Raw genomic sequence first — 20,952 nt, 5'->3', positions numbered from 1 at the left:
AATGCCCTCTGGTCTGATGAAACAAAAATAGAACTGTTTGGCCATAATGACCATCGTTATGTTTGGAGGAAAAAGGGGAGGCTTGCAAGCCGAAGAACACCATCCCAACCATGAAGCACAGGGCTGGCAGCATCATGTTGTGGGGGTGCTTTGCTGCAGGAGGGGCTGGTGCACTTCACAAAATAGATGGCGTCATGAGGGAGGAAAATTATGTGGATATATTGAAGCAACATCTCAAGATATCAGTCAGGAAGTTAAAGCTTGGTTGTTAATGGGTCTTCCAAATGGACAATGACCCCAAGCATACTTCCAAAGTTGTGGCAAAATGGCTTAAGGACAACAAAGTCAAGGTATTGGAGTGGCCATCACAAAGCCCTGACCTCAATCCTATAGAAGTTTTTCAGTTCTGCCCACAAATTCTCTATAGGATTGAGGTCACAATTCTATAGGATTGAGGTCAGGGCTTTGTGCCATGGTCCCATGGTTTTAATACTTGTGTGTGCGAGCAAGGAGTGTGTGCGAGCAAGGAGGCCTACAAACCTGACTCAGTTACACCAGCTCTGTCAGGAGGAATGGGCCAAAATTCACCCAGCTTATTGTGGGAAGCTTGTGGAAGGCTACCCGAAAGTTAAAGTTAAACAATTTAAAGGCAATGCTACCAAATACTAATTGAGTGTATGTAAACTTCTGATCCACTGGGAATGTGATGAAAGAAATAAAAGCTGAAATAAATCACTCTCTCTACTATTATTCTGAAATTTTCACTAGGATTTTATGTCAGGAATTGTGAAAAACTGAGTTTGAATATATTTGGCTATGGTGTATGTAAACTTCCGACTTCAACTGTACATTTTCCCCCCAAAATGAACATGGTCATAATACAAATATCCTTACATTAATCGACTGTTGTTTAATAGAATTGTAATTCAAAAGTAGCCTACACTATACTTTCTACACATGTCAATGGTCACACAAAGAATCTGTTAAATTGCTTCAACTTACTGAGTTCCATGATAGATGCAACCTCTCCCATACTTGAATTAAAATAAAAGTCCTCCAGGCTTTCCGATCACAAGCCTCAGTTTATCCCAAAATGTTGGCTTTCCTAAGAGCTGCCGAGGACATGCACTGCACTGGTGCTATTGTCCAGCTCTGACTGTTGATAGTGTAAGGACAGCTCTATGATCTAATAGTCTAAGAGGTCTGGTCGGCCTTCCCCCAGTCCACCCCAGCACCCATTGGGTGTCCTGCTGCGTCCAAGCCTGGTCTAATCTCTAATCCTGTTACTCCTGCCCAGCACAAGTTAATGGGATCCCAGTCCTCCGGACCAACACAGACACACACACAGTGTAAATACACACTGTGTACTGCGAGTCCGGATGGCCATTACCCTCAATACACAGAGACAGGATAAGCCTGGGAATGAACATAAAGCCACCATTTCACTACTTACAGAAAGTATTCTGTGCTTTATGTTCCAACGTTGGCATGCTATAGTTCTGTTATAACCACAGGAATATTTCAGAACCAACATTGCATAGGGTACAATGATCAACCAGGAACGTCTACAAACAAATTGCCAGCTCAAATTCCCTGCCAATTCATTAAAACTGAACACAAGTAAAACGACAGCAGATCAGTTTATCTTGATTTGACCTCAAGCCATCAGGAATGTCATTGGATCATGTTCTTTAGGCCTTAGAGTATACTGTACAGTATGCATGTATCTGAACATCTAGACATGTACACATTTGTTTTTATTTGAGATATGATGAGGTCATTTTTCGGGGTTCTTACCTGCTGCAGAGCTGTCATGCTTCTTCCCACACGTCTTGGTCTCCTGCTTGAAGGAGTTCTCATCGTCTGCGTCCCCATCCCCCCACCAAGATGGCTGTCCATACAGAGGGGTTCCTCGGTGCAATGCTGCTATGTCCCCTACAACACAAACACAAGAAGTTTCACTAGATTTAGATTGAATAATCTACCCATTGTGCTTGTGAAACATGCATGTATATGAATGAAATCAATGGACACAGTAACAGGCCAGTAGTTACTGTGATGGTCATGCAATACTTCCTGAGCACAGCTGCACTAGTGTTTTTTAATCCATCTGTCTTAAAGCTGGATGATGGGTCATGGAGCACTGATTTGGCTTTAGCCATTCCACTGACCTACATAACCCAGTCAGCAGGACACAGAGGGACAAACCCATCAACACCATGCTCTGATCTCTTATCACCAATGAGCTTAAGTCAACACACAACCAACACATATGGCAGATCTGACTTCAAACAGACTGGCTGGAGGTTGGCTGTGTTTATCGGTTGAAATGTTTAAGAGGAGAATCTCTTCCTGGACTTTGTCTGATCCTCATTTGAACCAACGGACACATTTCTCTGTGTTACAGATGACCAGTGCTTGACTTGGGCAGGAGTTCACCAGAGCTGAGTACCGGCACCTAAAATGTTCTACTGCTTGAGCTCCTGTTCCTCTTATAGAATATTAGCTCAAAAGTATTGTAGAGCGCCAGCACCTAAATATAAACCGTACCGGCACCCAAAATGAGTACCAGCATCTATTTCAGTCCAAGTCAAGCCCAATAGTATGTTGCTAGTTGAACCCAGGTCGGGACATGATGTGTAGGCCAATTTACTCCAAATAAAGTCACAATAGCTAAATGGAACATAATCACTTCAAGTTTAAGTAAGCACTGACTTTGCATGCAGATGCCGGATCTTCATTTGATCACCCTGTTGCAGGGCAACTTTTCTGAAATGCAAGACATTTAAAACTTGTTGTATATTTGAGGTTTAAAAGGCTTCTGAAGTTTGTAAATCCCACTTTGAAATTTCAGACTTGATTTTTCCAATCAACCCCTACAAAAACCACCATGATTTATAATCCACATTTCTATTTATTTATTTTATGTAAGAGACACTAACATCCGTAAAATATCCACTGTTACCTACACCAACACCAGCATAAGCTCCCACTCCAGCTGAGTGAATTGACTTGGACTGAAATAGATGCTGGTACTCATTTTGGGTGCCGGTACGGTTTATATTTAGGTGCTGGCGCTCTACAATACTTTTGAGCTAATATTCTATAAGAGGAACAGGAGCTCAAGCAGTAGAACAAGTCAGTTAAAGAACAGATTCTTATTTTCAATGACAGCCTGGGTTAACTGCCTGTTCAGGGGCAGAATGACACATTTGTACCTTGTCAGCTCAGGGATATGAACTTGCAACCTTTCGGTTACTAGTGCAACACTCTAACCACTAGGCTATCCTGCCGCCCCAATTTCCTGTTGCTGCAGGATAATTTTTCTGCTGTGGCAAACTAGCTCAAATGAAGATCCTACATATGTTGAACAAAACCCAGAGAAAGCATTAATTGCAGCACATACTTACAGATGCTTGTGTTAAAAATGCCTATAAATGCCTATTACTGCTGCAAGATTGGTGAGGAGCCTATAAATGCTGCAAGCTTGGTGAGGAGCTATGCCTGCTTGCATAATATCTCCAGTGAACCTATGGTGGTGTGTTGCAGAGAGGAAAGGGAACATACAGTGATTCCCTGAGTCGTCAGGGGGGACCAACACATTAGCATCAAACTGACAATTAACAGGCTAAAATATCCAGGTGGCAGCAAAGGAGAAACACATGTAAACGCTTCCTGCCTCCTATTTTTTAAGGGCCGTCGGGTAATGGAGGCCTTCTGCTGAAGGCCCCCACTGCAGATGTTGTAATTAAACACATAGTGGGTGGCAAGCAGGGTTGCATGTAATGCTGGTACACTGGACTCATGGATTAAGCCTGACGCCCCATATGACAGTGTTAGAACATCTGTTTTTTTTATCCTGAGACTATAGACAACGGCTAAAGCCATTCATTAAGGACATCTTCTCATATTTCAGAACTAACTACTCAATCCATAGGGACCAAACAGCTTAACATTTAAGTAATTCAGCAGACACTCTTATCCAGAGCAACTTACAGGAGCAATTGGGGTTAAGTGCCTTGCTCAAGGTTATGTAGACAGATTTTTCACCTAGTCGGCTCAGGGATTCGAACCAGCGACCTTTCGATAGCCTAGGCTACCTGCCGCCCCAGGTAACCTACTGTAAAAGGCCAGTGCATAGCAAAAACTCCCTCTGAGATTCCTAATGTAATGACAATGAACCATGTACTGTCACAATGCAAAAGCCATGGTTCCCCTGTTAAAAGCTAGACAAATATACTGTGCCATCTGTAATACAGCAGCTATTCAACTCAAGACATCCCCTCCGCCTCCCACAGAGTATCCAGTATCTGTACCAACTACTGTAAGAGACACTAACATCCGTAAAATATCCACTGTTACCTACACCAACACCAGCATAAGCTCCCACTCCAGCTGAGTGAATTGACTATTGAGCGGACATTCCTCCTGCCAAAAGCACAGGGGAGAGATGACAGAAACAGAAACAGAGAGAGAGGAGAGCAGGAGCAGGAGCAGCTGCAGACACTCTACTGCCTCCTGTAGATAATTATAGCTATTTGATTGGAATAATACTCATTCAGCTACTGATAGTGGGCCCAGGAGCATGCTAGGCTGGCCAATCAGATAAGACCCTCCAGTGGTACAGGGACAGTTGTTCAGATTATTGTGTTGTTTTTAAGGTTGCTTTAATGAGATTCAGCTGGATTTACAATGTGTTATTTAAACATCCGCCCTAAGCCCTCACTCTTTTATTACAGGCAATAAATGAAAAGAAAAAGCTCCAGAAGAGACAGGCAGTGAAAAGTAGAGATTTATTAGTCTTTTCAGATGACATGTCTATCTATACTGTATCATGTACGGTGGGATCGTGACAATCGTTGCTTACTCATTTAGAATACTGATTCTAAAATGCTATCGGTATAAAATGGAATTATGAATCTAGTCACAACTTGGATGCAGAAAGGGCCAAATCTCCAAATACTGTGTCATGACTGAATCACTTGAAGATCAACAATGAAATATCCCATTAAGTTATTCCCTGAAATGACTGGATCATACCGTAATGTACAACATACATGTCATCTCTTATATGTGCTTCCTGCTCTCACCTGCCATCTTGTCATCTCCCTTGTGTGATTCGGAAGGTTTGGCTGATGGCTCCATGGTCCCCTCGGCTGCCTTGCTCTCAGCTGGTCTGCAGCTGGAGGACTTGGGGGTCTTAGCAGGAGACTTGGGAGGAGATTTGGCAGGTGACTTGGTGGGCTCACCGTTGGAGGGCTTCTTACTCAGCTGGAGCTGGCTGGTGAACTTCTCATGCTGATGGAGGGAAAAAGAGGGAGGGAGGGAGGGAGACAGTGAGGGGGCGAGGGGGCAAGGGGGCAAGGGGGAGAGAGTGGAAGAGACACAGCAGGGGAAGACAGAGTACATGGTCAAAAATATAATCTTTCATCTAATGCTGACACACACACACACACACAAACACACACACACACACACACACACACACACACACACACACACACACACACACACACACACACACACACACACACACACACACACACACACACACACACACAGCCCAAAGTTATATTTGCATGGGGCAAGCTATGAGCTCATGAGTCTACTTACAGTCGTGGCCAAACATTTTGGGAATGACACAAATATACATTTTCACAAAGTCTGCTGCCTCAGTTTGTATGATGGCAATTTGCATATACGGAGTGATCAGATTAAATGCAATTAATTCCAAAGTCCCTTTTTGCCATGTAAATGAACTGAATCCCCCAAAAACATTTCCACTGCATTTCAGCCCTGCCACAAAAGGACCAGCTGACATCATGTCAGTGATTCTCTCGTTAACACAGGTGTTGTTGAGGACAAGGCTGGAGATCACTCTGTCATGCTGATGGAGTTCGAAAAACAGACTGGAAACATCAAAAGGAGGGTGGTACTTGGAATCATTGTTCTTCCTCTGTCAGCCATGGTTACCTGCAAGGAAACACGTGCCGTCATCATTGCTTTGCACAAAAAGGGCTTCACAGGCAAGTATATTGCTGCCAGTAAGATTGCACCTAAATCAACCATTTATCGGATCATCAAGAACTTCAAGGAGAGCAGTTCAATTGTTGTGAAGAAGGCTTCAGGGCGCCCAAGAAAGTCCAGCATGCTCCAGGACCGTCTCCTAAAGTTGATTCAGCTGCGGGATCGGGGCACCACCAGTACAGAGCTTGCTCAGGAATGGTAGCAGGAAGGTGTGAGTGCATCTGCACGCACAGTGAGGCGAAGACATTTGGAGGATGGCCTGGTGTCAAGAAGGGCAGCAAAGAAGCAACTTCTCTCCAGGAAAAACTTCAGGGACAGACTGATATTCTGCAAAAGGTACAGGATTGGACTGCTGAGAAATGGGGTAAAGTCATTTTCTCTGATGAATCCCCTTTCTGATTGTTTGGGGCATCCGGAAAAAAGCTTGTCCTGAGAAGACAAGGTGAGCGCTACCACCAGCCCTGTGTCATGACAACAGTAAAGCATCCTGAGACCATTCATGTGTGGGGTTGCTTCTCAGCCAAGGGAGTGGGCTCACTCACAATTTTGCCTAAGAACACAGCCATGAATAAAGAATTGTACCAACACATCCTCTGAGACCAACTTCTCCCAACCATCCAGGAACAGTTTGGTGATGAACAATGCCTTTTCCAGCATGATGGAGCACCTTGCCATAAGGCAAAAGTGATAACTAAGTGGCTCAGGGGTCCATGGCCAGGAAACTCCCCAGACCTTAATCCCATTGAGAACTTGTGGTCAATCCTCAAGAGGCAGGTGGACAAACAAAAACCCACAAATTCTGACAAACTCCAATCATTGATTATGCAAGAATGTGCTGCCATCAGTGGCCCAGAAGTTAATTGACAGCATGCCAGGGCGGATTTCAAAGGTCTTGAAAAAGAAGGGTCAATACTGCAAATATTGACTCTTTGTGTCAACTTCGTGTAATTGTCAATAAAAGCCTTTGACACTTATGAAATGCTTGTAATTATACTTCACTATTCCATAGTAACATCTGACAAAAATATCTAAAGACACTGAAGCAGCAAACTTTGTGAAAATGTATATTTGTGTCATTCTCAAAACTTTTGACCACGACTGTACAAACACTTTTTTATACTATGATATAACCGGTGCTATTTTCCTATTTAGCAGAAATTAGATATTTAGCACAATATTGAGAACAAAATAGATATCGTGCACAGTGCCTTCAGAAAGTATTCATAGGCCTTCACTTTTTCCACATTTTGTTGTGTTACAAAGTGGGAGTAAAATGTATTTAATTGTCAACGATCTACTCAAATTATTAAAAATGGAAGAACAATTCTAACATATGTAAAAGAAAATAAACAACTAATATATATTGATTAGATACTGTAAGTATTCAACCCCCTGAGTCAATACATGTTAGAATCACATTTGGCAGCGATTACAGCTGTGAGTCTTTCTGGGTAAGTCTTTAAGAGCTTAGCACACCTGGATTGTACAATATTTGCCCATTATTCTTTTCATATTGTTACGTCCGTTGTTGGAATGAGACCAAGGCGCAGCGTGGTAAGCGTACATCTTTCTTTATTTTGATGAACACCAAAAAAAAGATAAACAAACATAACGTTCTGCAGGCTACACAGTAACTGTACAAAAACAAGATCCCACAACTGAAGGTGGGAAAAAGGGCTGCCTAAGTGTAATCCCCAATCAGAGACAACGATAAACAGCTGCCTCTGATTGGGAACCATACTAGGCCAACAAATAAATAGAAACATAGATTTGCCCACCAAAGTCACACCCTGACCTAACCAAATAGATAATTAAAAAGGCTCTCTAAGGTCAGGGCGTGAATCTTTTTTTTCAAGCTCTGTCAAATTGGTAGTTGATCATTGCTAGACAACCATTTTCAGGTCTCTCCATAGATTTTCAAGCAGATTTAAGTCATAACTGTAACTCTGAGTCTTCTTGGTAAGCAACTCTTGTGTTTTAAGTTATTGTCCTGCTGAAAGGTGAATTCATCTTCCAGTGTCTGGTGGAAAGCAGACTGAACCAGGTTTTCCTTCGGGATTTTGCTTGTGCTTTGCTCCATTCTGTTTATTTTTTATCCTGAAAAACTCCCCAGTCCTTAACGATTACAAGCATACCCATAACATGATGCAGCCACCACTATAGTTGAAAATATGGAGAGTGGTACTCAGTAATGTGTTGTATTGGATTTGCCCCAAACATAACACTTTGTATTTACGATAAAAAGTTAATTGCTTTTTGCAGTATTACTTTAGTGCCTTGTTGCAAACAGGATGCATGTTTTGGAATATTTTTATTCTGTACAAGCTTCCTTCTTTTCACTCTGTCGTTTAGATTAGTATTGTGGAGTAACTACAATGTTGTTGATTCTCCTATCACAGCCATTAAACTCTGTAACTGTTTTAAAGTCACCATTGGCCTTATCGTGAAATCCCTGAGCCGTTTCCTTCCTCTCCGGCAACTGAGTTAGAAAGGACACCTGTATCTTTGTAGTGACTGGGTGTATTGATACACCATCTAAAGTGTAATTAACAACTTCACCATGCTCAAAGGGATATTCAATGTCAGATTTTTATTTCTACCAATCTATCAATAGGTGCCTTTCTTTGCGAGGCATTGGAAAACCTCCCTGGACTTTGTGGTTGAATCTGTGTTTGAAATTCACTGCCCGACTGAGGGACCTTACAGATGTATGTATGTGTGGGGTACAGAGATGAAGTAGTCATTCAGAAATCATGTTAAACACTATTATTGCACACAGAGTGAGTCCATGCAACTTATTATGTGACTTGTTAAGCACATGTTTCCTCCTAAACTTATTTAGGCTTGCCATAACAAAGGGGCTGAATACTTATTGACTCAAGACATTTCAGCTTTACATTTTTTATTAATTAGTCAAAAAAATAACATAATTCCACTTTTACATTATAGTTTAGTGTGTGTAGGCCAGTGACAAAAAAAATCTCAATTGAATCCATTTTAAATTCAGGCTGTAACACAACAAAATGTGGAAAAAGTAAAGGGGTGTGAATACTTTCTGGGGGCACTGTACATGTAGGTCTGTGTCTAGTGAAGGTTGCATACACGCCATCTCGCACAACATGTAAAGGGTTGTGTGGTGTGTGTTGTGTCTGGAGTTCAGCAAGGCAGGAAGTGTCTTACCTGCAGAGCCTCGTCTGGGACAGTCATCTCGCCTCGCACCACCGTGAACAGGTTGGTATGTGAGACAGGTTAAGGAAAGACACTTGTTTGTATCTATCACTGTTTGCAACTATCCTTACAGCCACTTCATTATACAAACATAACAGTCATTCAAGGCCAAAACCACAATAGAGTGAATGACAGCTTGACACTTAAAAACTCTACAGCTTGACAAATGATCAGTGGGACGAGAGCAATTAAATTAACAGATGGTACATGTTTTTAGGGATTGAAGTACTGTTGTGTCACTAAGGTTGTAATGACAGAATGATTGAAAGGATATCATATCCAAACCTTAACTTGTCATCGATCTTCAAAGTGATATACATCTGCTCTTGGATTCGAACATCATTCACAAATGTCTGTATGGAGAGAAAAGAGAGAAAACCTTTTTGAACATGGATTGCATTGTAAATTCACTGCTCTCTGACTCTCTCCAATGCCAGGCATGCCAGCCCAGTTCTCATTGCTTAAAACCCCCAAGGGTAAATACATAATGAATTTAGGGAAACTGTTCCCAGCACACTTAATTTCAGGCTACACTTAACCCAGAATACAATCATATCACCTTTCATTCTCAGATACAAATCATCAAAAACGTAAAGGAAAAGGGTGATGGCTAGATCATGGTTGTATTAGATCAGGACAGTAAAAATAATAAGTAAATGTAATTTCTGGTTTTCTTGCAGGTCTCTCCATTACCCCCAGAAGAACCAGCCAAAGTGACATTATAAAAGGAAAGACAACTAAATTTTCTTTTGTATGCGTGTTTATATTTTGAATATACACTACCGTTCAAAAGTCTGGGTTCACTTAGAAATGTCCTTGTTTTTGAAAGAAAAGCACATTTTCTGTCCATTAAAACGACATCAAATTGATCAGAAATACAGTGTAGACATTGTTAATGTTGTAAATGACTATTGTAGCTGGAAACGGCTGATTTTATATGGAATATCTACATTGGTGTACAGAGACCCATTATCAGCAACCATCAACCTGTGTTCCAATGGCACGTTGTGTTAGCTAATCCAAGTTTTGCATTTTAAAAGGCTAATTGATCATTAGAAAACCCTTTTGCAATTATGTTAGCACAGCTGAAAACTGTTGTTCTGATTAAAGAAGCAATAAAACTGGCCTTCCTTAGACTAATTGAGTAAAGAGAGAAAAACTTTTGGGACTTGTTTTGCATTGTAAATTCACTGCTCTCTGCTTTTTCGCTCTTTCTTTATTTCTCTCCCTCGGAGGACCTGAGCCCTAGGACCATGCAACAGGACTACCTGGCCTGATGACTCCTTGCTGTTTTCAAGCCCTGGTCAAAGTATTTTGTGTTTATCTTCATTTATTTGGTCAGGCCAGGGTGTGGCATGGGTTTTTGTATGTGGTGTGTTAGTATTGGGATTGTAGCTTAGTGGGGTGTTCTAGTTAAGTCTATGGCTGTCTGAAGTGGTTCTCAATCAGAGGCAGGTGTTTATCGTTGTCTCTGATTGGGAACCATATTTAGGCAGCCATATTCTTTGAGTGTTTCGTGGGTGATTGTCCTTATTGTCCTTATGTCTGTCGTGTAGTTGTTTGCACCAGTATTAGGCTGTTTCGGTTTTCCTTACGTTTATTGTTTTTGTAGTGTTTGTATTTGGATTCGTGTTGCTTCAGTTTATTAAACATGGATCGCAATCTACACGGCGCATTTTGGTCCGATCCTTGCTACACCTCTTCGTCAGAGGAGGAGATAGAAGAAAACCGTTACAGCTGTCCCCAATCCACCTTGTCGTGCTGCTGCTCCAGTTTCAACTGGAACCCTGACCAATTCACCGGACAGACCTGCTGTTTTCAACTCTCTAGAGACAGCAGGAGTGGTAGAGATACTCTGAAAGATCGGCTATGAAAAGCCAGAAGAGGGCTGGCCACCTGTTATAGCCTGGTTCCTCTCTAGGTTTCTTCCTAGGTTCTGGCCTTTCTAGGGAGTTTTTCCTAGCGACCGTGTTTCTACACCTGCATTGCTTGCTGTTTGGGGTTTTAGGCTGGGTTTCTGTACAGCACTTTGTGACATCAGCTGATGTACATTTGATTGATTTATTGATTGACTGATTGATTGAGTATCTGGAGCATCAGCCTTTGAGTTCAATTACAGGCTCAAAATGGCCAGAAACAAAGAAATTTCTTCTGATATTCGTCAGTCTATTCTTGTTCTGAGAAATGAAGGCTATTTCGTGTGAGAAACTGCCAAGAAACTGAAGATCTGGTACAATGCTGTGCACAACTGAGCAAGAGGACAAGTACATTAGAGAGCCTAGTTTGATAAACAGACACCTCACAAGCTCTCTATTTTAAGTCCCTCTTTTATTATTTTTACCCCAATTGGTAGTTACATTCTTGTCCCATCGCTGCAACTCCGGTATGGAATCGGAGAGGCGAAGGTTGAGAGCCATGCAAAACACAGCACTGCCAAGCCGCACTGCTTGCTTAAACCGGAAGCCAGCCACAAGGAATCTTTGGAGCACGATGGGACAAGGGAATCTCAGCCGGCCAAACCCTTCCCTGACCCAGATGACACTGGGCCAACTGTGCGCCGCCTCATGGGTCTCCTAGTCACGGCCGGCTGTAACACAGCCTGGGATCGAACCCGGGTCTGTAGTGACGCCTCAAGCATTGAGATGCAGTGCCTTAGACCCCTGCGCCACTCAGAAGGCCACTATTTAATGTCACTCTAAAAGAGAAGCAGGGTTAAATTGGGTAATTGAAATCTTTGCTTAGAGGTTGTTACAATGTCTATTTAGGAGATGCAGTTATGACTATAGACTAGCTGTTGTTGTTATCAGGATTTATCAGAACAGTGTCCTGGAGAGACAGATTGAGTATACACCTAATAAGTCATACTGCTGACTTTCCTTATGATTCAAGATCTATCCTAAAGATGAGCTAGATGTGCAGGTCATTCAGCAGTCAGGCTCTGATTGGCCCAGCATGGGATGGAGTGCTACTTCCTGTCGCTACGGGCCCTTGGACTGTGGGGGAGGAATGCTGGAGCATGATTCAGGAGAAAGAGGTTATGACTTCAGCTTCCTGCCTGAGATAATGTGTCACAGTGGTTCCAAGCTAGTGGGTTAGCCTACAAACTGAGTGATTAGCAGAACTAGGCCTAACACATTACTCACACCATGTGGCGGGAAGAGCACTTCAACATGGTTTTACTCTGCTGTGAAAAGATCATGGTGTAGAATATGGGCACATCATATGAGAATACGTTCTGTTAATGCCATATGACACATTTACAGATGAGGTAATAAACCCAGCCCTCTCAAGTCAAAGCTGGAGCAAATTTTATTAGCCTAGAGATGAAGAATTTAAAGGGAAACTTCCCCGCTCAACACTTTGGGGTGTTTTTTCCAGTCTCCCTACATAATTATGAATGATAAGACTGTGTTTCAGACATAATTATGCACTATAGATGTATTTTCTATTTTCGCACTGGGAGAGTTCAACCAATGATGTCATTGGTTGTTTGAGCCTGCTGTCTGATCTCAAAATGAATGGAGTCATGTTTTGTAGCAATTATTGTGGTCTATGGGTTTCGCGGATTGTACAATCAAGCTAGCAGCGAGTAGATATGGTTGTGCTTGTTCAATAAAGCCATTGGACTTGTCTCAACCATGTGCCTATCTGCCAGGCCATTTCAGGATATTTAGGTTGACTAATTTTCCGTTTCCATGGCTTTGTAAATATTACAGCCTAACCGGAGCCCTACTTCCTTGTTCCCACCCTTAAAGGCAGGCTTTTCCAAATGGGAGCGGTAATAGTTTACAGGTTCACAGGAGCTATGTTACCGTCTAGCCGGGATTGCTAAATAATTAGGTACGGTGGTTGCTTCTGATGATTCCTCCTTTCAAGAAGAGCAGGATGACAAAAACATGTTTTAATGTTCTTTTACACAGGAACATATATGCCTATTTATTTGAGCTGGAATACACTGAAGAGGAGTTGAGACAGTGAGACAAATAATTGCAAGACCAAATAGCAGCGGTGGCAGCCTAGACCCGCTAGACCAGGACTCATGAGGGCAATTGACAAACGAGTAAGCTGTTTTGCTGCCGGTAGCTAGCCATCAATATAAACTCTCTTCTTACACGCGGCAATGTTTTTCAGGTCATGCTTCGGCTTGCTAGTACCACTACAAGGCAAGCTTGCCAAACTAGTTGTGCATTTGCAATACCTAAAATGTATTGTAGTCTAATGTTATTATAGCTAGCTAGCCTCAGTGCCTCTCATTAGGAGCAAAACTGGATAAATGTTTTGATGATGGCGGAGGGTAAAGGAATGACAACGGTTTTATGACTCGTGTTAGTCTTAGAGTAACTATACCTGTGTGTTGTAGCTAGCTAGCTAACATCTGTTTTTGAGATGTCTCATATTCTACACCATGCTGCTACAATAGGAATATAGATAGTGCACAATGATTTCCCATGAATGTGTGATAGCATTTTCTTATTTCTCTCAAAGACAATACCGCTTGGATACAAAGATGATGACTCTGAAGAGATGTGAAAGGTCCCGTGACAACAATCCCCCCCCCCCCCCTTTGTTTTCTACTGTGTTATTGACTTGTTAATTGTTTACTCCATGTGTAACTCTTTGTTGTATGCTCACACTGCTATGCTTTATCTTGGCCAGGTCGCAGTTGCAAATGAGAACTTGTTCTCAACTAGCCTACCTGGTTAAATAAAGGTTAAATAAATAAATAAAAAATTGTACCAAAGTGACTCCGAATACCTCACTGCACCACCCAAACACACCATATGCATGTATTCCCTTTGTAGAACTGTAGTATATATTATAAGCGTTAGTGGTATATTTTTCTTATACTGTATAAGTCATACATTTCCATAACTGTTCCTGCATACTGCTATGTAAACTCACCTCGGTCTCCTGAGCAAATAAACGTTGTCTTGAATACAAGCCATGTCTACTTACAGTATTTGCTACATTGACAGACTAATCTACTGTTTTATTGAAACATGTTAACTTGCCAACAAATGTAAGTTCAAATGCGACATCAACTCCCTGCATAATTTGTTTTAGCAGTAAGACTGAAGCTAGTTGATCCAAATACATTTCATGAATATTAGAATGAACTGCTCCAGAAGTCAACTTTTTATTGGTTTCTTATGCAGCTGGAATAATTTAGTCACTTGTCAGTACAGTTGAAAAAATATATAAAACACCATTATATACATACTGTACAACAGGTACTGTAGCAATATCTATACCACAATGCAGTTGTGTACATACTGGGCATTCTATATTATACTACAACATCAGTCTAACTGAATATGGATGTTGTGTTGGTTGAATGTTCCAGGCAGGTTCTAGAATGCTCTTCAGCTGGTGAACCTCTTCTTGTGTAGGGTAATGGCAGCTGGTTTTGCAGGCTTTTGCGCTGTGGCGATGTTGGGTTTGTGGGGCTGTGACTCTGGCTCCTTGTAGACAACCATCTGGTTCTTCCTGCACTCCACAGCCAGGTGGACTAGCCTCTCATACACCTTCTTCACCACCCACTGATTCCACCTCTTGCAGAAGATTTGTTTAAGTCTCCTGGAAAGATATGAAGACTGATCATGGGGATGTGTAACCATAGAATAAAATTGGTTAAACTCAAGAGTCAATAATGGGGCATTGAAATAGGCTCTTAGCAAATATGGGGGGGGGGGGGGGGGGGGGGGGCTGTCCTGACTTGTTTTAAAGTCAGATCATGATGAGTTTGAGCTATTTCAAGGCTAAAATCTTTCTTCCAATGGGTCTACTGGCTCTGTACTACTATAGCTGGTGTCAAGGTCTGTCATCATCAGCAGGATTAGTGTGTAGAACACACAGTAGTCAGTGATTAGCCAACATTTTCTTTACCAGTTTATTTACCAATACACACTTAAACAAGGTACTACATCCACCCACACCCCTCATGTCAATAGATCATGCCTTCACACACAATACCCACTCCCAACTGACACCAGTCAGTCACTCGCACCATACAGTAGAAGTTGCAGCCTACAGCACTTGTAAACGCACCAACTATGACGACATCATGGAGTCATGGAAAAATTTAGTAGATTTTAGAAAGTGACTTACACTAGTTCCGGGTGCTGAACTTGATGTTGATGCCTCTGCATATGTTGTTGGGACTATAAAAAGAACACAGTCATATTAGCCTCTGCGGTAGTTAGTTAGTTAACTAATGGTTAGCTAACGTAAACTAACGAAGCTAACGTTTACTTGCAAAGTTACAAATCACATCACCAGATAGCAGCTGGCTAACTACAGTGATATATTTTGGAATGTCTAGCCAGCGTATTATGAAAGCTAGCCATCTAGCTAGTGTTTGGTTTAGATAAACAAATGAAGTTCAATGCTAGCTAGTTAGCTAGTTATCGTTAGCTACATTACCTCAGCTTGACCTCTTTTCTGCTGCTCTGATGTTGGCGGATCGGATGCCCTCCTCTTTGATGCGAAGGGGAAAATCGATGGAATAGCATCACTTTTCAACATTCGGTCGACATGGCAACCCCATTAGTTGAGACTTCAGTTCCGTTTCGAAACCATCTGGCTGAAAGTGCTGGCTACAAACACAGATGTTTTGATATTTCTCACATCAACTGGATACACCTCCACGGGTGGTACTACGTCCTGAAATCGATATGAATTCTGGATATTGTGGTTTGCTTACAGCCCGGAAATGTAGCTGGCCCGTTTCTACTTGTGAGATGCAGAAACGCTCGTATTTGCGTGTAGTGAGGAAATTCAAAATGTTTATGACACATATGATATGTTAATAGCACATTAATGGACATATATAGTGAAATGGAGCAGCGGTGAAATGTCCCTTTATGCCCTGACCCCTTTACATCTCTTCTCTATTCCTCCCCTACCCCATCACCCTCCTCTCACTCACCCCGTTCAGGCTGCCAAGGTCCTTGACTTTGTGCTCATCGCTGGTTAACTCGTAGTTGATGACTGCATGCTGCTTGTCAACACTCCGCGACTGTAAACACAAACACAACAGTAATGGTGTTACACATTGTTAGATTATAACTTGACATCAATGTTGATCTTGAAATGTTTTTGACATGAGATAACAGAGTGTGCATTATCATATCAACATCCAATCGTGCAGCAATGTCAGTGTTTGAAGGAGGAATAACGTGCATTGTTAAAGTCAGATTACATTTTTGAAACACAGAGGTATGTACTGTATATTTCCATTCATAATACATTCTTATTTTTATTTTGTATCTACTTTTTTAAATAATCACAAACCCCAGATAGGTGCAGTGAAACATGTTGTTTTAGAGGGTCAGCCTTAGTAGTACCGTGCCCCTGGAGCAAATTAGGTTGAAGTGCCTTACTCAAGGGCACATTGACAGATTTTTCACCTTGCTGGCTCTGATATTCAAACCAGCAACCTTTCGGTTACTGGCCCAATGTTCTAACGGCTAGGCTACCTGCCACCCTTTTTTACAAGACAGTTAAGCCCTGTATTATTCTCAAACAGACAGAAATGGAAGCACAAACACATGTAACACAATATGTAGGGGGGTGTGGAGGGAGGAAGCAAGATAGATAGTTTCAATGTTTTACCATCTCCCGAGAGCACCCTATCAGCTCTATAGAGTTTGATTTGAAACATCTAGATACTGAAAACTTTAGGGAATGTATCAGGGATGTACACTAAACAAAATAACACTTTCAGCATCTCTGGATTCAATGCCAAATTCCAGTCATAATTCTAATTGTCATGAGTGATGACATTTATAAAATGGCACTATCATGATCGGACTATGGATAAAGGACACATGGGGAATTATTTCAAAGAGCAGATACTGTATTCTGATGCCATATACACATTTGTTGAAGGCAAACCTTCCCCTGTAGATTAGGTTTGTGATCAAACAAGATCAAACCAGATTAGACCAAGAGACTAGTGTCTGTGACACAGTACATACCACAGCACAGGGACTAGACACATACAATACAGTATAGAGACGAAACATTTCTGATATCGCTCTAGCCAAGTAGCCTAGGTCTGAGTAATATTATCTGTTTTGAATACCAGTCCATTTCGAAGCTGTAAGGGAACAAGTGTGTATGTTTGCATGTTTATATGTTTAACTGCCGGTATGGCTAAGTGATGTGTGACACATATCCTAACTTCACACAAATCTTCCATATCGAATGCGTGACCCAGGCTGGAAAAATTCTGGATCATTGCTACTCTAACTTCCGAGATGCATACAAAGCCCTCCTTTCGGCAAATCTGACCACGACTCCATTTTGTTGCTCCCAGCCTATAGACAAAACTAAAACAGGAAACGCCCGTGCTCAGGTCTGTTCAACGCTGGTCCAACCAATCTGATTCCACGCTTCAAGATTGCTTCAATCACGTGGACTGGGATATGTTCCCAGATAGCCTCAGACAACAACATTGATGTATATGCTGATTCGGTGAGCGAGTTTATTAGCAAGTGCATCGGTGATGTTGCACCCACGGTGACTATTAAAACCTTCCCCAACCAGAAACCGTGGATGGATGGCAGCATTCGCGCAAAACTGAAAGTGCGAAGCACTGCTTTTATTCATGGCAAGGCGACCGGAAACATGACAGAATACAAACAGTGTAGCTATTCCCTCCTCAAGGCAATCAAACAAGCTAAGTGTCAGTATAGAGACAAAGTAGAGTCGCAATTCAACGGCTTAGACAAGAGACGTATGTGGCAGGGTCTACAGTCAATCACGGATTACAAAAAGAAAACAAGCCCCGTCGCGGACACCGACGTCTTGTTCCCAGACAAACTAAACAACTTCTTTGCTCGTTTAGAGGACAATACAGTGCCACTGACACGGTCCGCTAACAAAACCAGCGGGCTCTCCTTCACCGCAGCCAACGTGAGTGAAACATTTGAACGTGTTAACCCTCGCAAGGCCCGCCGGCCCAGACGGAATCCCTAGCCACGTCCTCAGAGCATGGGCAGACCAGCTGGCTGGTGTGTTTACGGACATATTCAATCAATCTCTATCCCAGTCTGCTGTTTCCACATGCTTCAAGATGGCCACCATTGTTCCTGTTCCCAAGAAAGTTAAGGTAACTGAGCTAAATAACTATCGTCCCGTAGCACTCACTTCCGTCATCAAGAAGTGCTTTGAGAGACTAGTCAAGGATCATATCACCTCTACCCTACCTGACACTCTAGACCCACTCCAATTTGCTTACCGCCCAAATAGGTCCACAGACAACGCAATCGCAATCGCAATCACACCACACAATGTCCTAACACATCTGGACAAGAGGAATACCTATGTAAGAATGCTGTTCATCGATTACAGCTCAGCAATTAATACCATTGTACCCTCCAAACTCATCATTAAGCTCAAGACCCTGGGTCTCGACCCCACCCTGTGCAACTGGGTCCTGGATTTTCTGACAGGCCGCCTCCAGGTGGTGAGTGTAGGAAACAACATCTCCACCCCGCCGATCCTCAACACTGGGGCCCCACAAGGATGCGTTCTCAGCCCTCTCCTGTACTCCCTGTTCACCCATGACTGCGTGGCCATGCACGCCTCCAACTTAATCATCAAGTTTGCAGACAACACTACAGTGGTAGGCTTGATTACAACAACGACGAGACGGCCTACATGGATGAGGTTAGGGCCCTCGGAGTGTGGTGTCAGGAAAATAACCTCACACTCAACGTCAGCAACCAGCGAAAATAACCCACACAGACAGCATGGTGAAGAAGGCGCAACAGCGCCTCTCCAACCTCAGGAGGCTGAAGAAATTTGGCTTGTCACCAAAAAACACTCACAAACTTTAACAGATGCACAACCGAGAGCATCCTGTCAGGCTGTATCACCGCCTGGTACGGCAACTGCTCCGCCCAAGGCTCTCCAGAGGGTAGTGAGGTCTGCACAACGCATCACCGGGGGCAAACTACCTGCCCCCCAGGACACCTACACCACCGATGTCACAGGAAGGCCAAAAAGATCAAGGACAACAACCACTCGAGCCACTGCCTGTTCACCCCGCTATCATCCAGGAGGTGAGGTCAGTACAGGTGCATCAAAGCTGGGACTGAGAAACTGAAAAACAGCTTCTATCTCAAGGCCACCAGACTGTTAAACAGACATCACTAACATTGAGTGGCTGCTGACAACATACTGACTCAAATCTCTAGCCACTTTAATAATTAAAAATTGGATGTAATAAATGTATCACTAGTCACTTTAAACAATGCCACTTTATATGTTTACATAGCCTACATTACTTATCTCATATGTACAGTGGGGCAAAAAAGTATTTAGTCAGCCACCAATTGTGCAAGTTCTCCCACTTAAAAAGATGAGAGAGGCCTGTCATTTTCATCATAGGTACACTTCAACTATGACAGACAAAATGAGAAAAAAAATCCAGAAAATCACGTTGTAGGATTTTTAATGAATTTATTTGCAAATTATGGTGGAAAATAAGTAAGAGGTGGCCTGCTGGGAGCTTCATCTCCAATCCCATGCACCTAATCTCTGTGTGCCACACTGCATGTCTTATAACAGGGCTTGTTTGATCTGGCTTGACTCTGTAGTAGAGATACAGCCCACCTACAACAGAACAATATCTCCCAGTTCCCACACTACAGAGGAGACGAGCCATATCGAGTATCCATACAGAGACAGAGAGCTAAAGCACCCACACATAGGCATACTGGAATCTCGTCTTTTCCATCTCTGTTCAGAGCATGAAAACATTCTATGTGATTCAGGAGAATGAAGGGAGAGCGATTGTCTACAAAATCATGCATGTCATTGTGGAATTTGAAGTATCTAAGTGTCATGGCGAAAATGACTTGTTATATATAAGTGAGAAATAAAACATACCATTCACACTCACATAAACCTATTGTAGATATACTGTATATACAGTATTGTAGAGAACACAGCATGAGAGACTGTTTCCTTTGTGAATTTTCTTTTTTTCAAACATAAACATAACACTTTGATTTGACTGTTACTAACTACAAGAGGCCTAGTTGGGAGTGGTCCATATTTGAGTCTGATACCCTTGAGTTGGGAAGCCATAGAACGGATCTTTAACCCGTACATTGCTGAGATACCCATGTGACAACTAGACTGTGGCCGTAAAAACAGTCACATGGCCCAGACCTCTAGGCATATTTTCAGTTAGCAGACTCACACTAAACAATGTACCCAGTCTTCTCCTCTCTTTCCTCCAGGTCATCAGAGAGACCCACACAAGAAAAGACGATCCCTATTTAAAAGACAGCCTCCTTGTTCCCTTCATTCCAACCCTGATGATTTCAGCAGTAAAACGTTTAAGTATCTTGCTGGCACTCTGAACTGTTTGTTTTTTTAGAAGCCGTTTAGCACGGTACCTTCTAACTTCTATTGGGGATGTGCTGATGTATTAATGACCTGCTGCTTAATTATAGACTCATTAGTAGACAGGGACAAACTGAGGATTGCTGAGGTTGAAGGAGGACTTCTTGATTTGTGTCTCCAAGAAAGTGAAGTGAAGCCTGGGTTTCAAGTGTCTCAGAGTTAAGGAGCAGTGATCTAGTGGAGGGTACCCACCTTTTGCAGAAAAATACATTGTAAGTATAGGGAGTGTTAGTTTTTTCACCGTGACCGGTGATCTGAGTTTACCCACCTTTTTTT

At 42.4% G+C, this 20,952-nt stretch overlaps 1 protein-coding gene across 12 annotated transcripts in view; it reads right to left on the bottom strand.

Annotated features, from left to right (window-relative positions):
* Positions 1-20,952, bottom strand: part of cep170aa (centrosomal protein 170Aa) — a 70,446-nt gene that overhangs the window by 31,299 nt on the left and 18,195 nt on the right. For all 12 annotated transcript variants that reach the window (XM_020460408.2, XM_020460407.2, XM_020460406.2 and 9 more), the window contains exons 3-7: positions 16,184-16,273; positions 9,530-9,608; positions 9,208-9,266; positions 5,091-5,298; positions 1,798-1,935 (exon numbers count right to left, since the gene is read on the bottom strand). In XM_020460408.2, the coding sequence (XP_020315997.2) occupies positions 1,798-1,935; positions 5,091-5,298; positions 9,208-9,266; positions 9,530-9,608; positions 16,184-16,273 (574 nt within the window). The remainder of the gene's footprint in view (positions 1-1,797; positions 1,936-5,090; positions 5,299-9,207; positions 9,267-9,529; positions 9,609-16,183; positions 16,274-20,952) is intronic.

Source organism: Oncorhynchus kisutch, linkage group LG25, assembly GCF_002021735.2.
Source record: "Oncorhynchus kisutch isolate 150728-3 linkage group LG25, Okis_V2, whole genome shotgun sequence".
In the NCBI taxonomy this organism is placed as follows: domain Eukaryota; kingdom Metazoa; phylum Chordata; class Actinopteri; order Salmoniformes; family Salmonidae; genus Oncorhynchus; species Oncorhynchus kisutch.
This window is presented reverse-complemented; position numbering and strand designations above follow the sequence as displayed.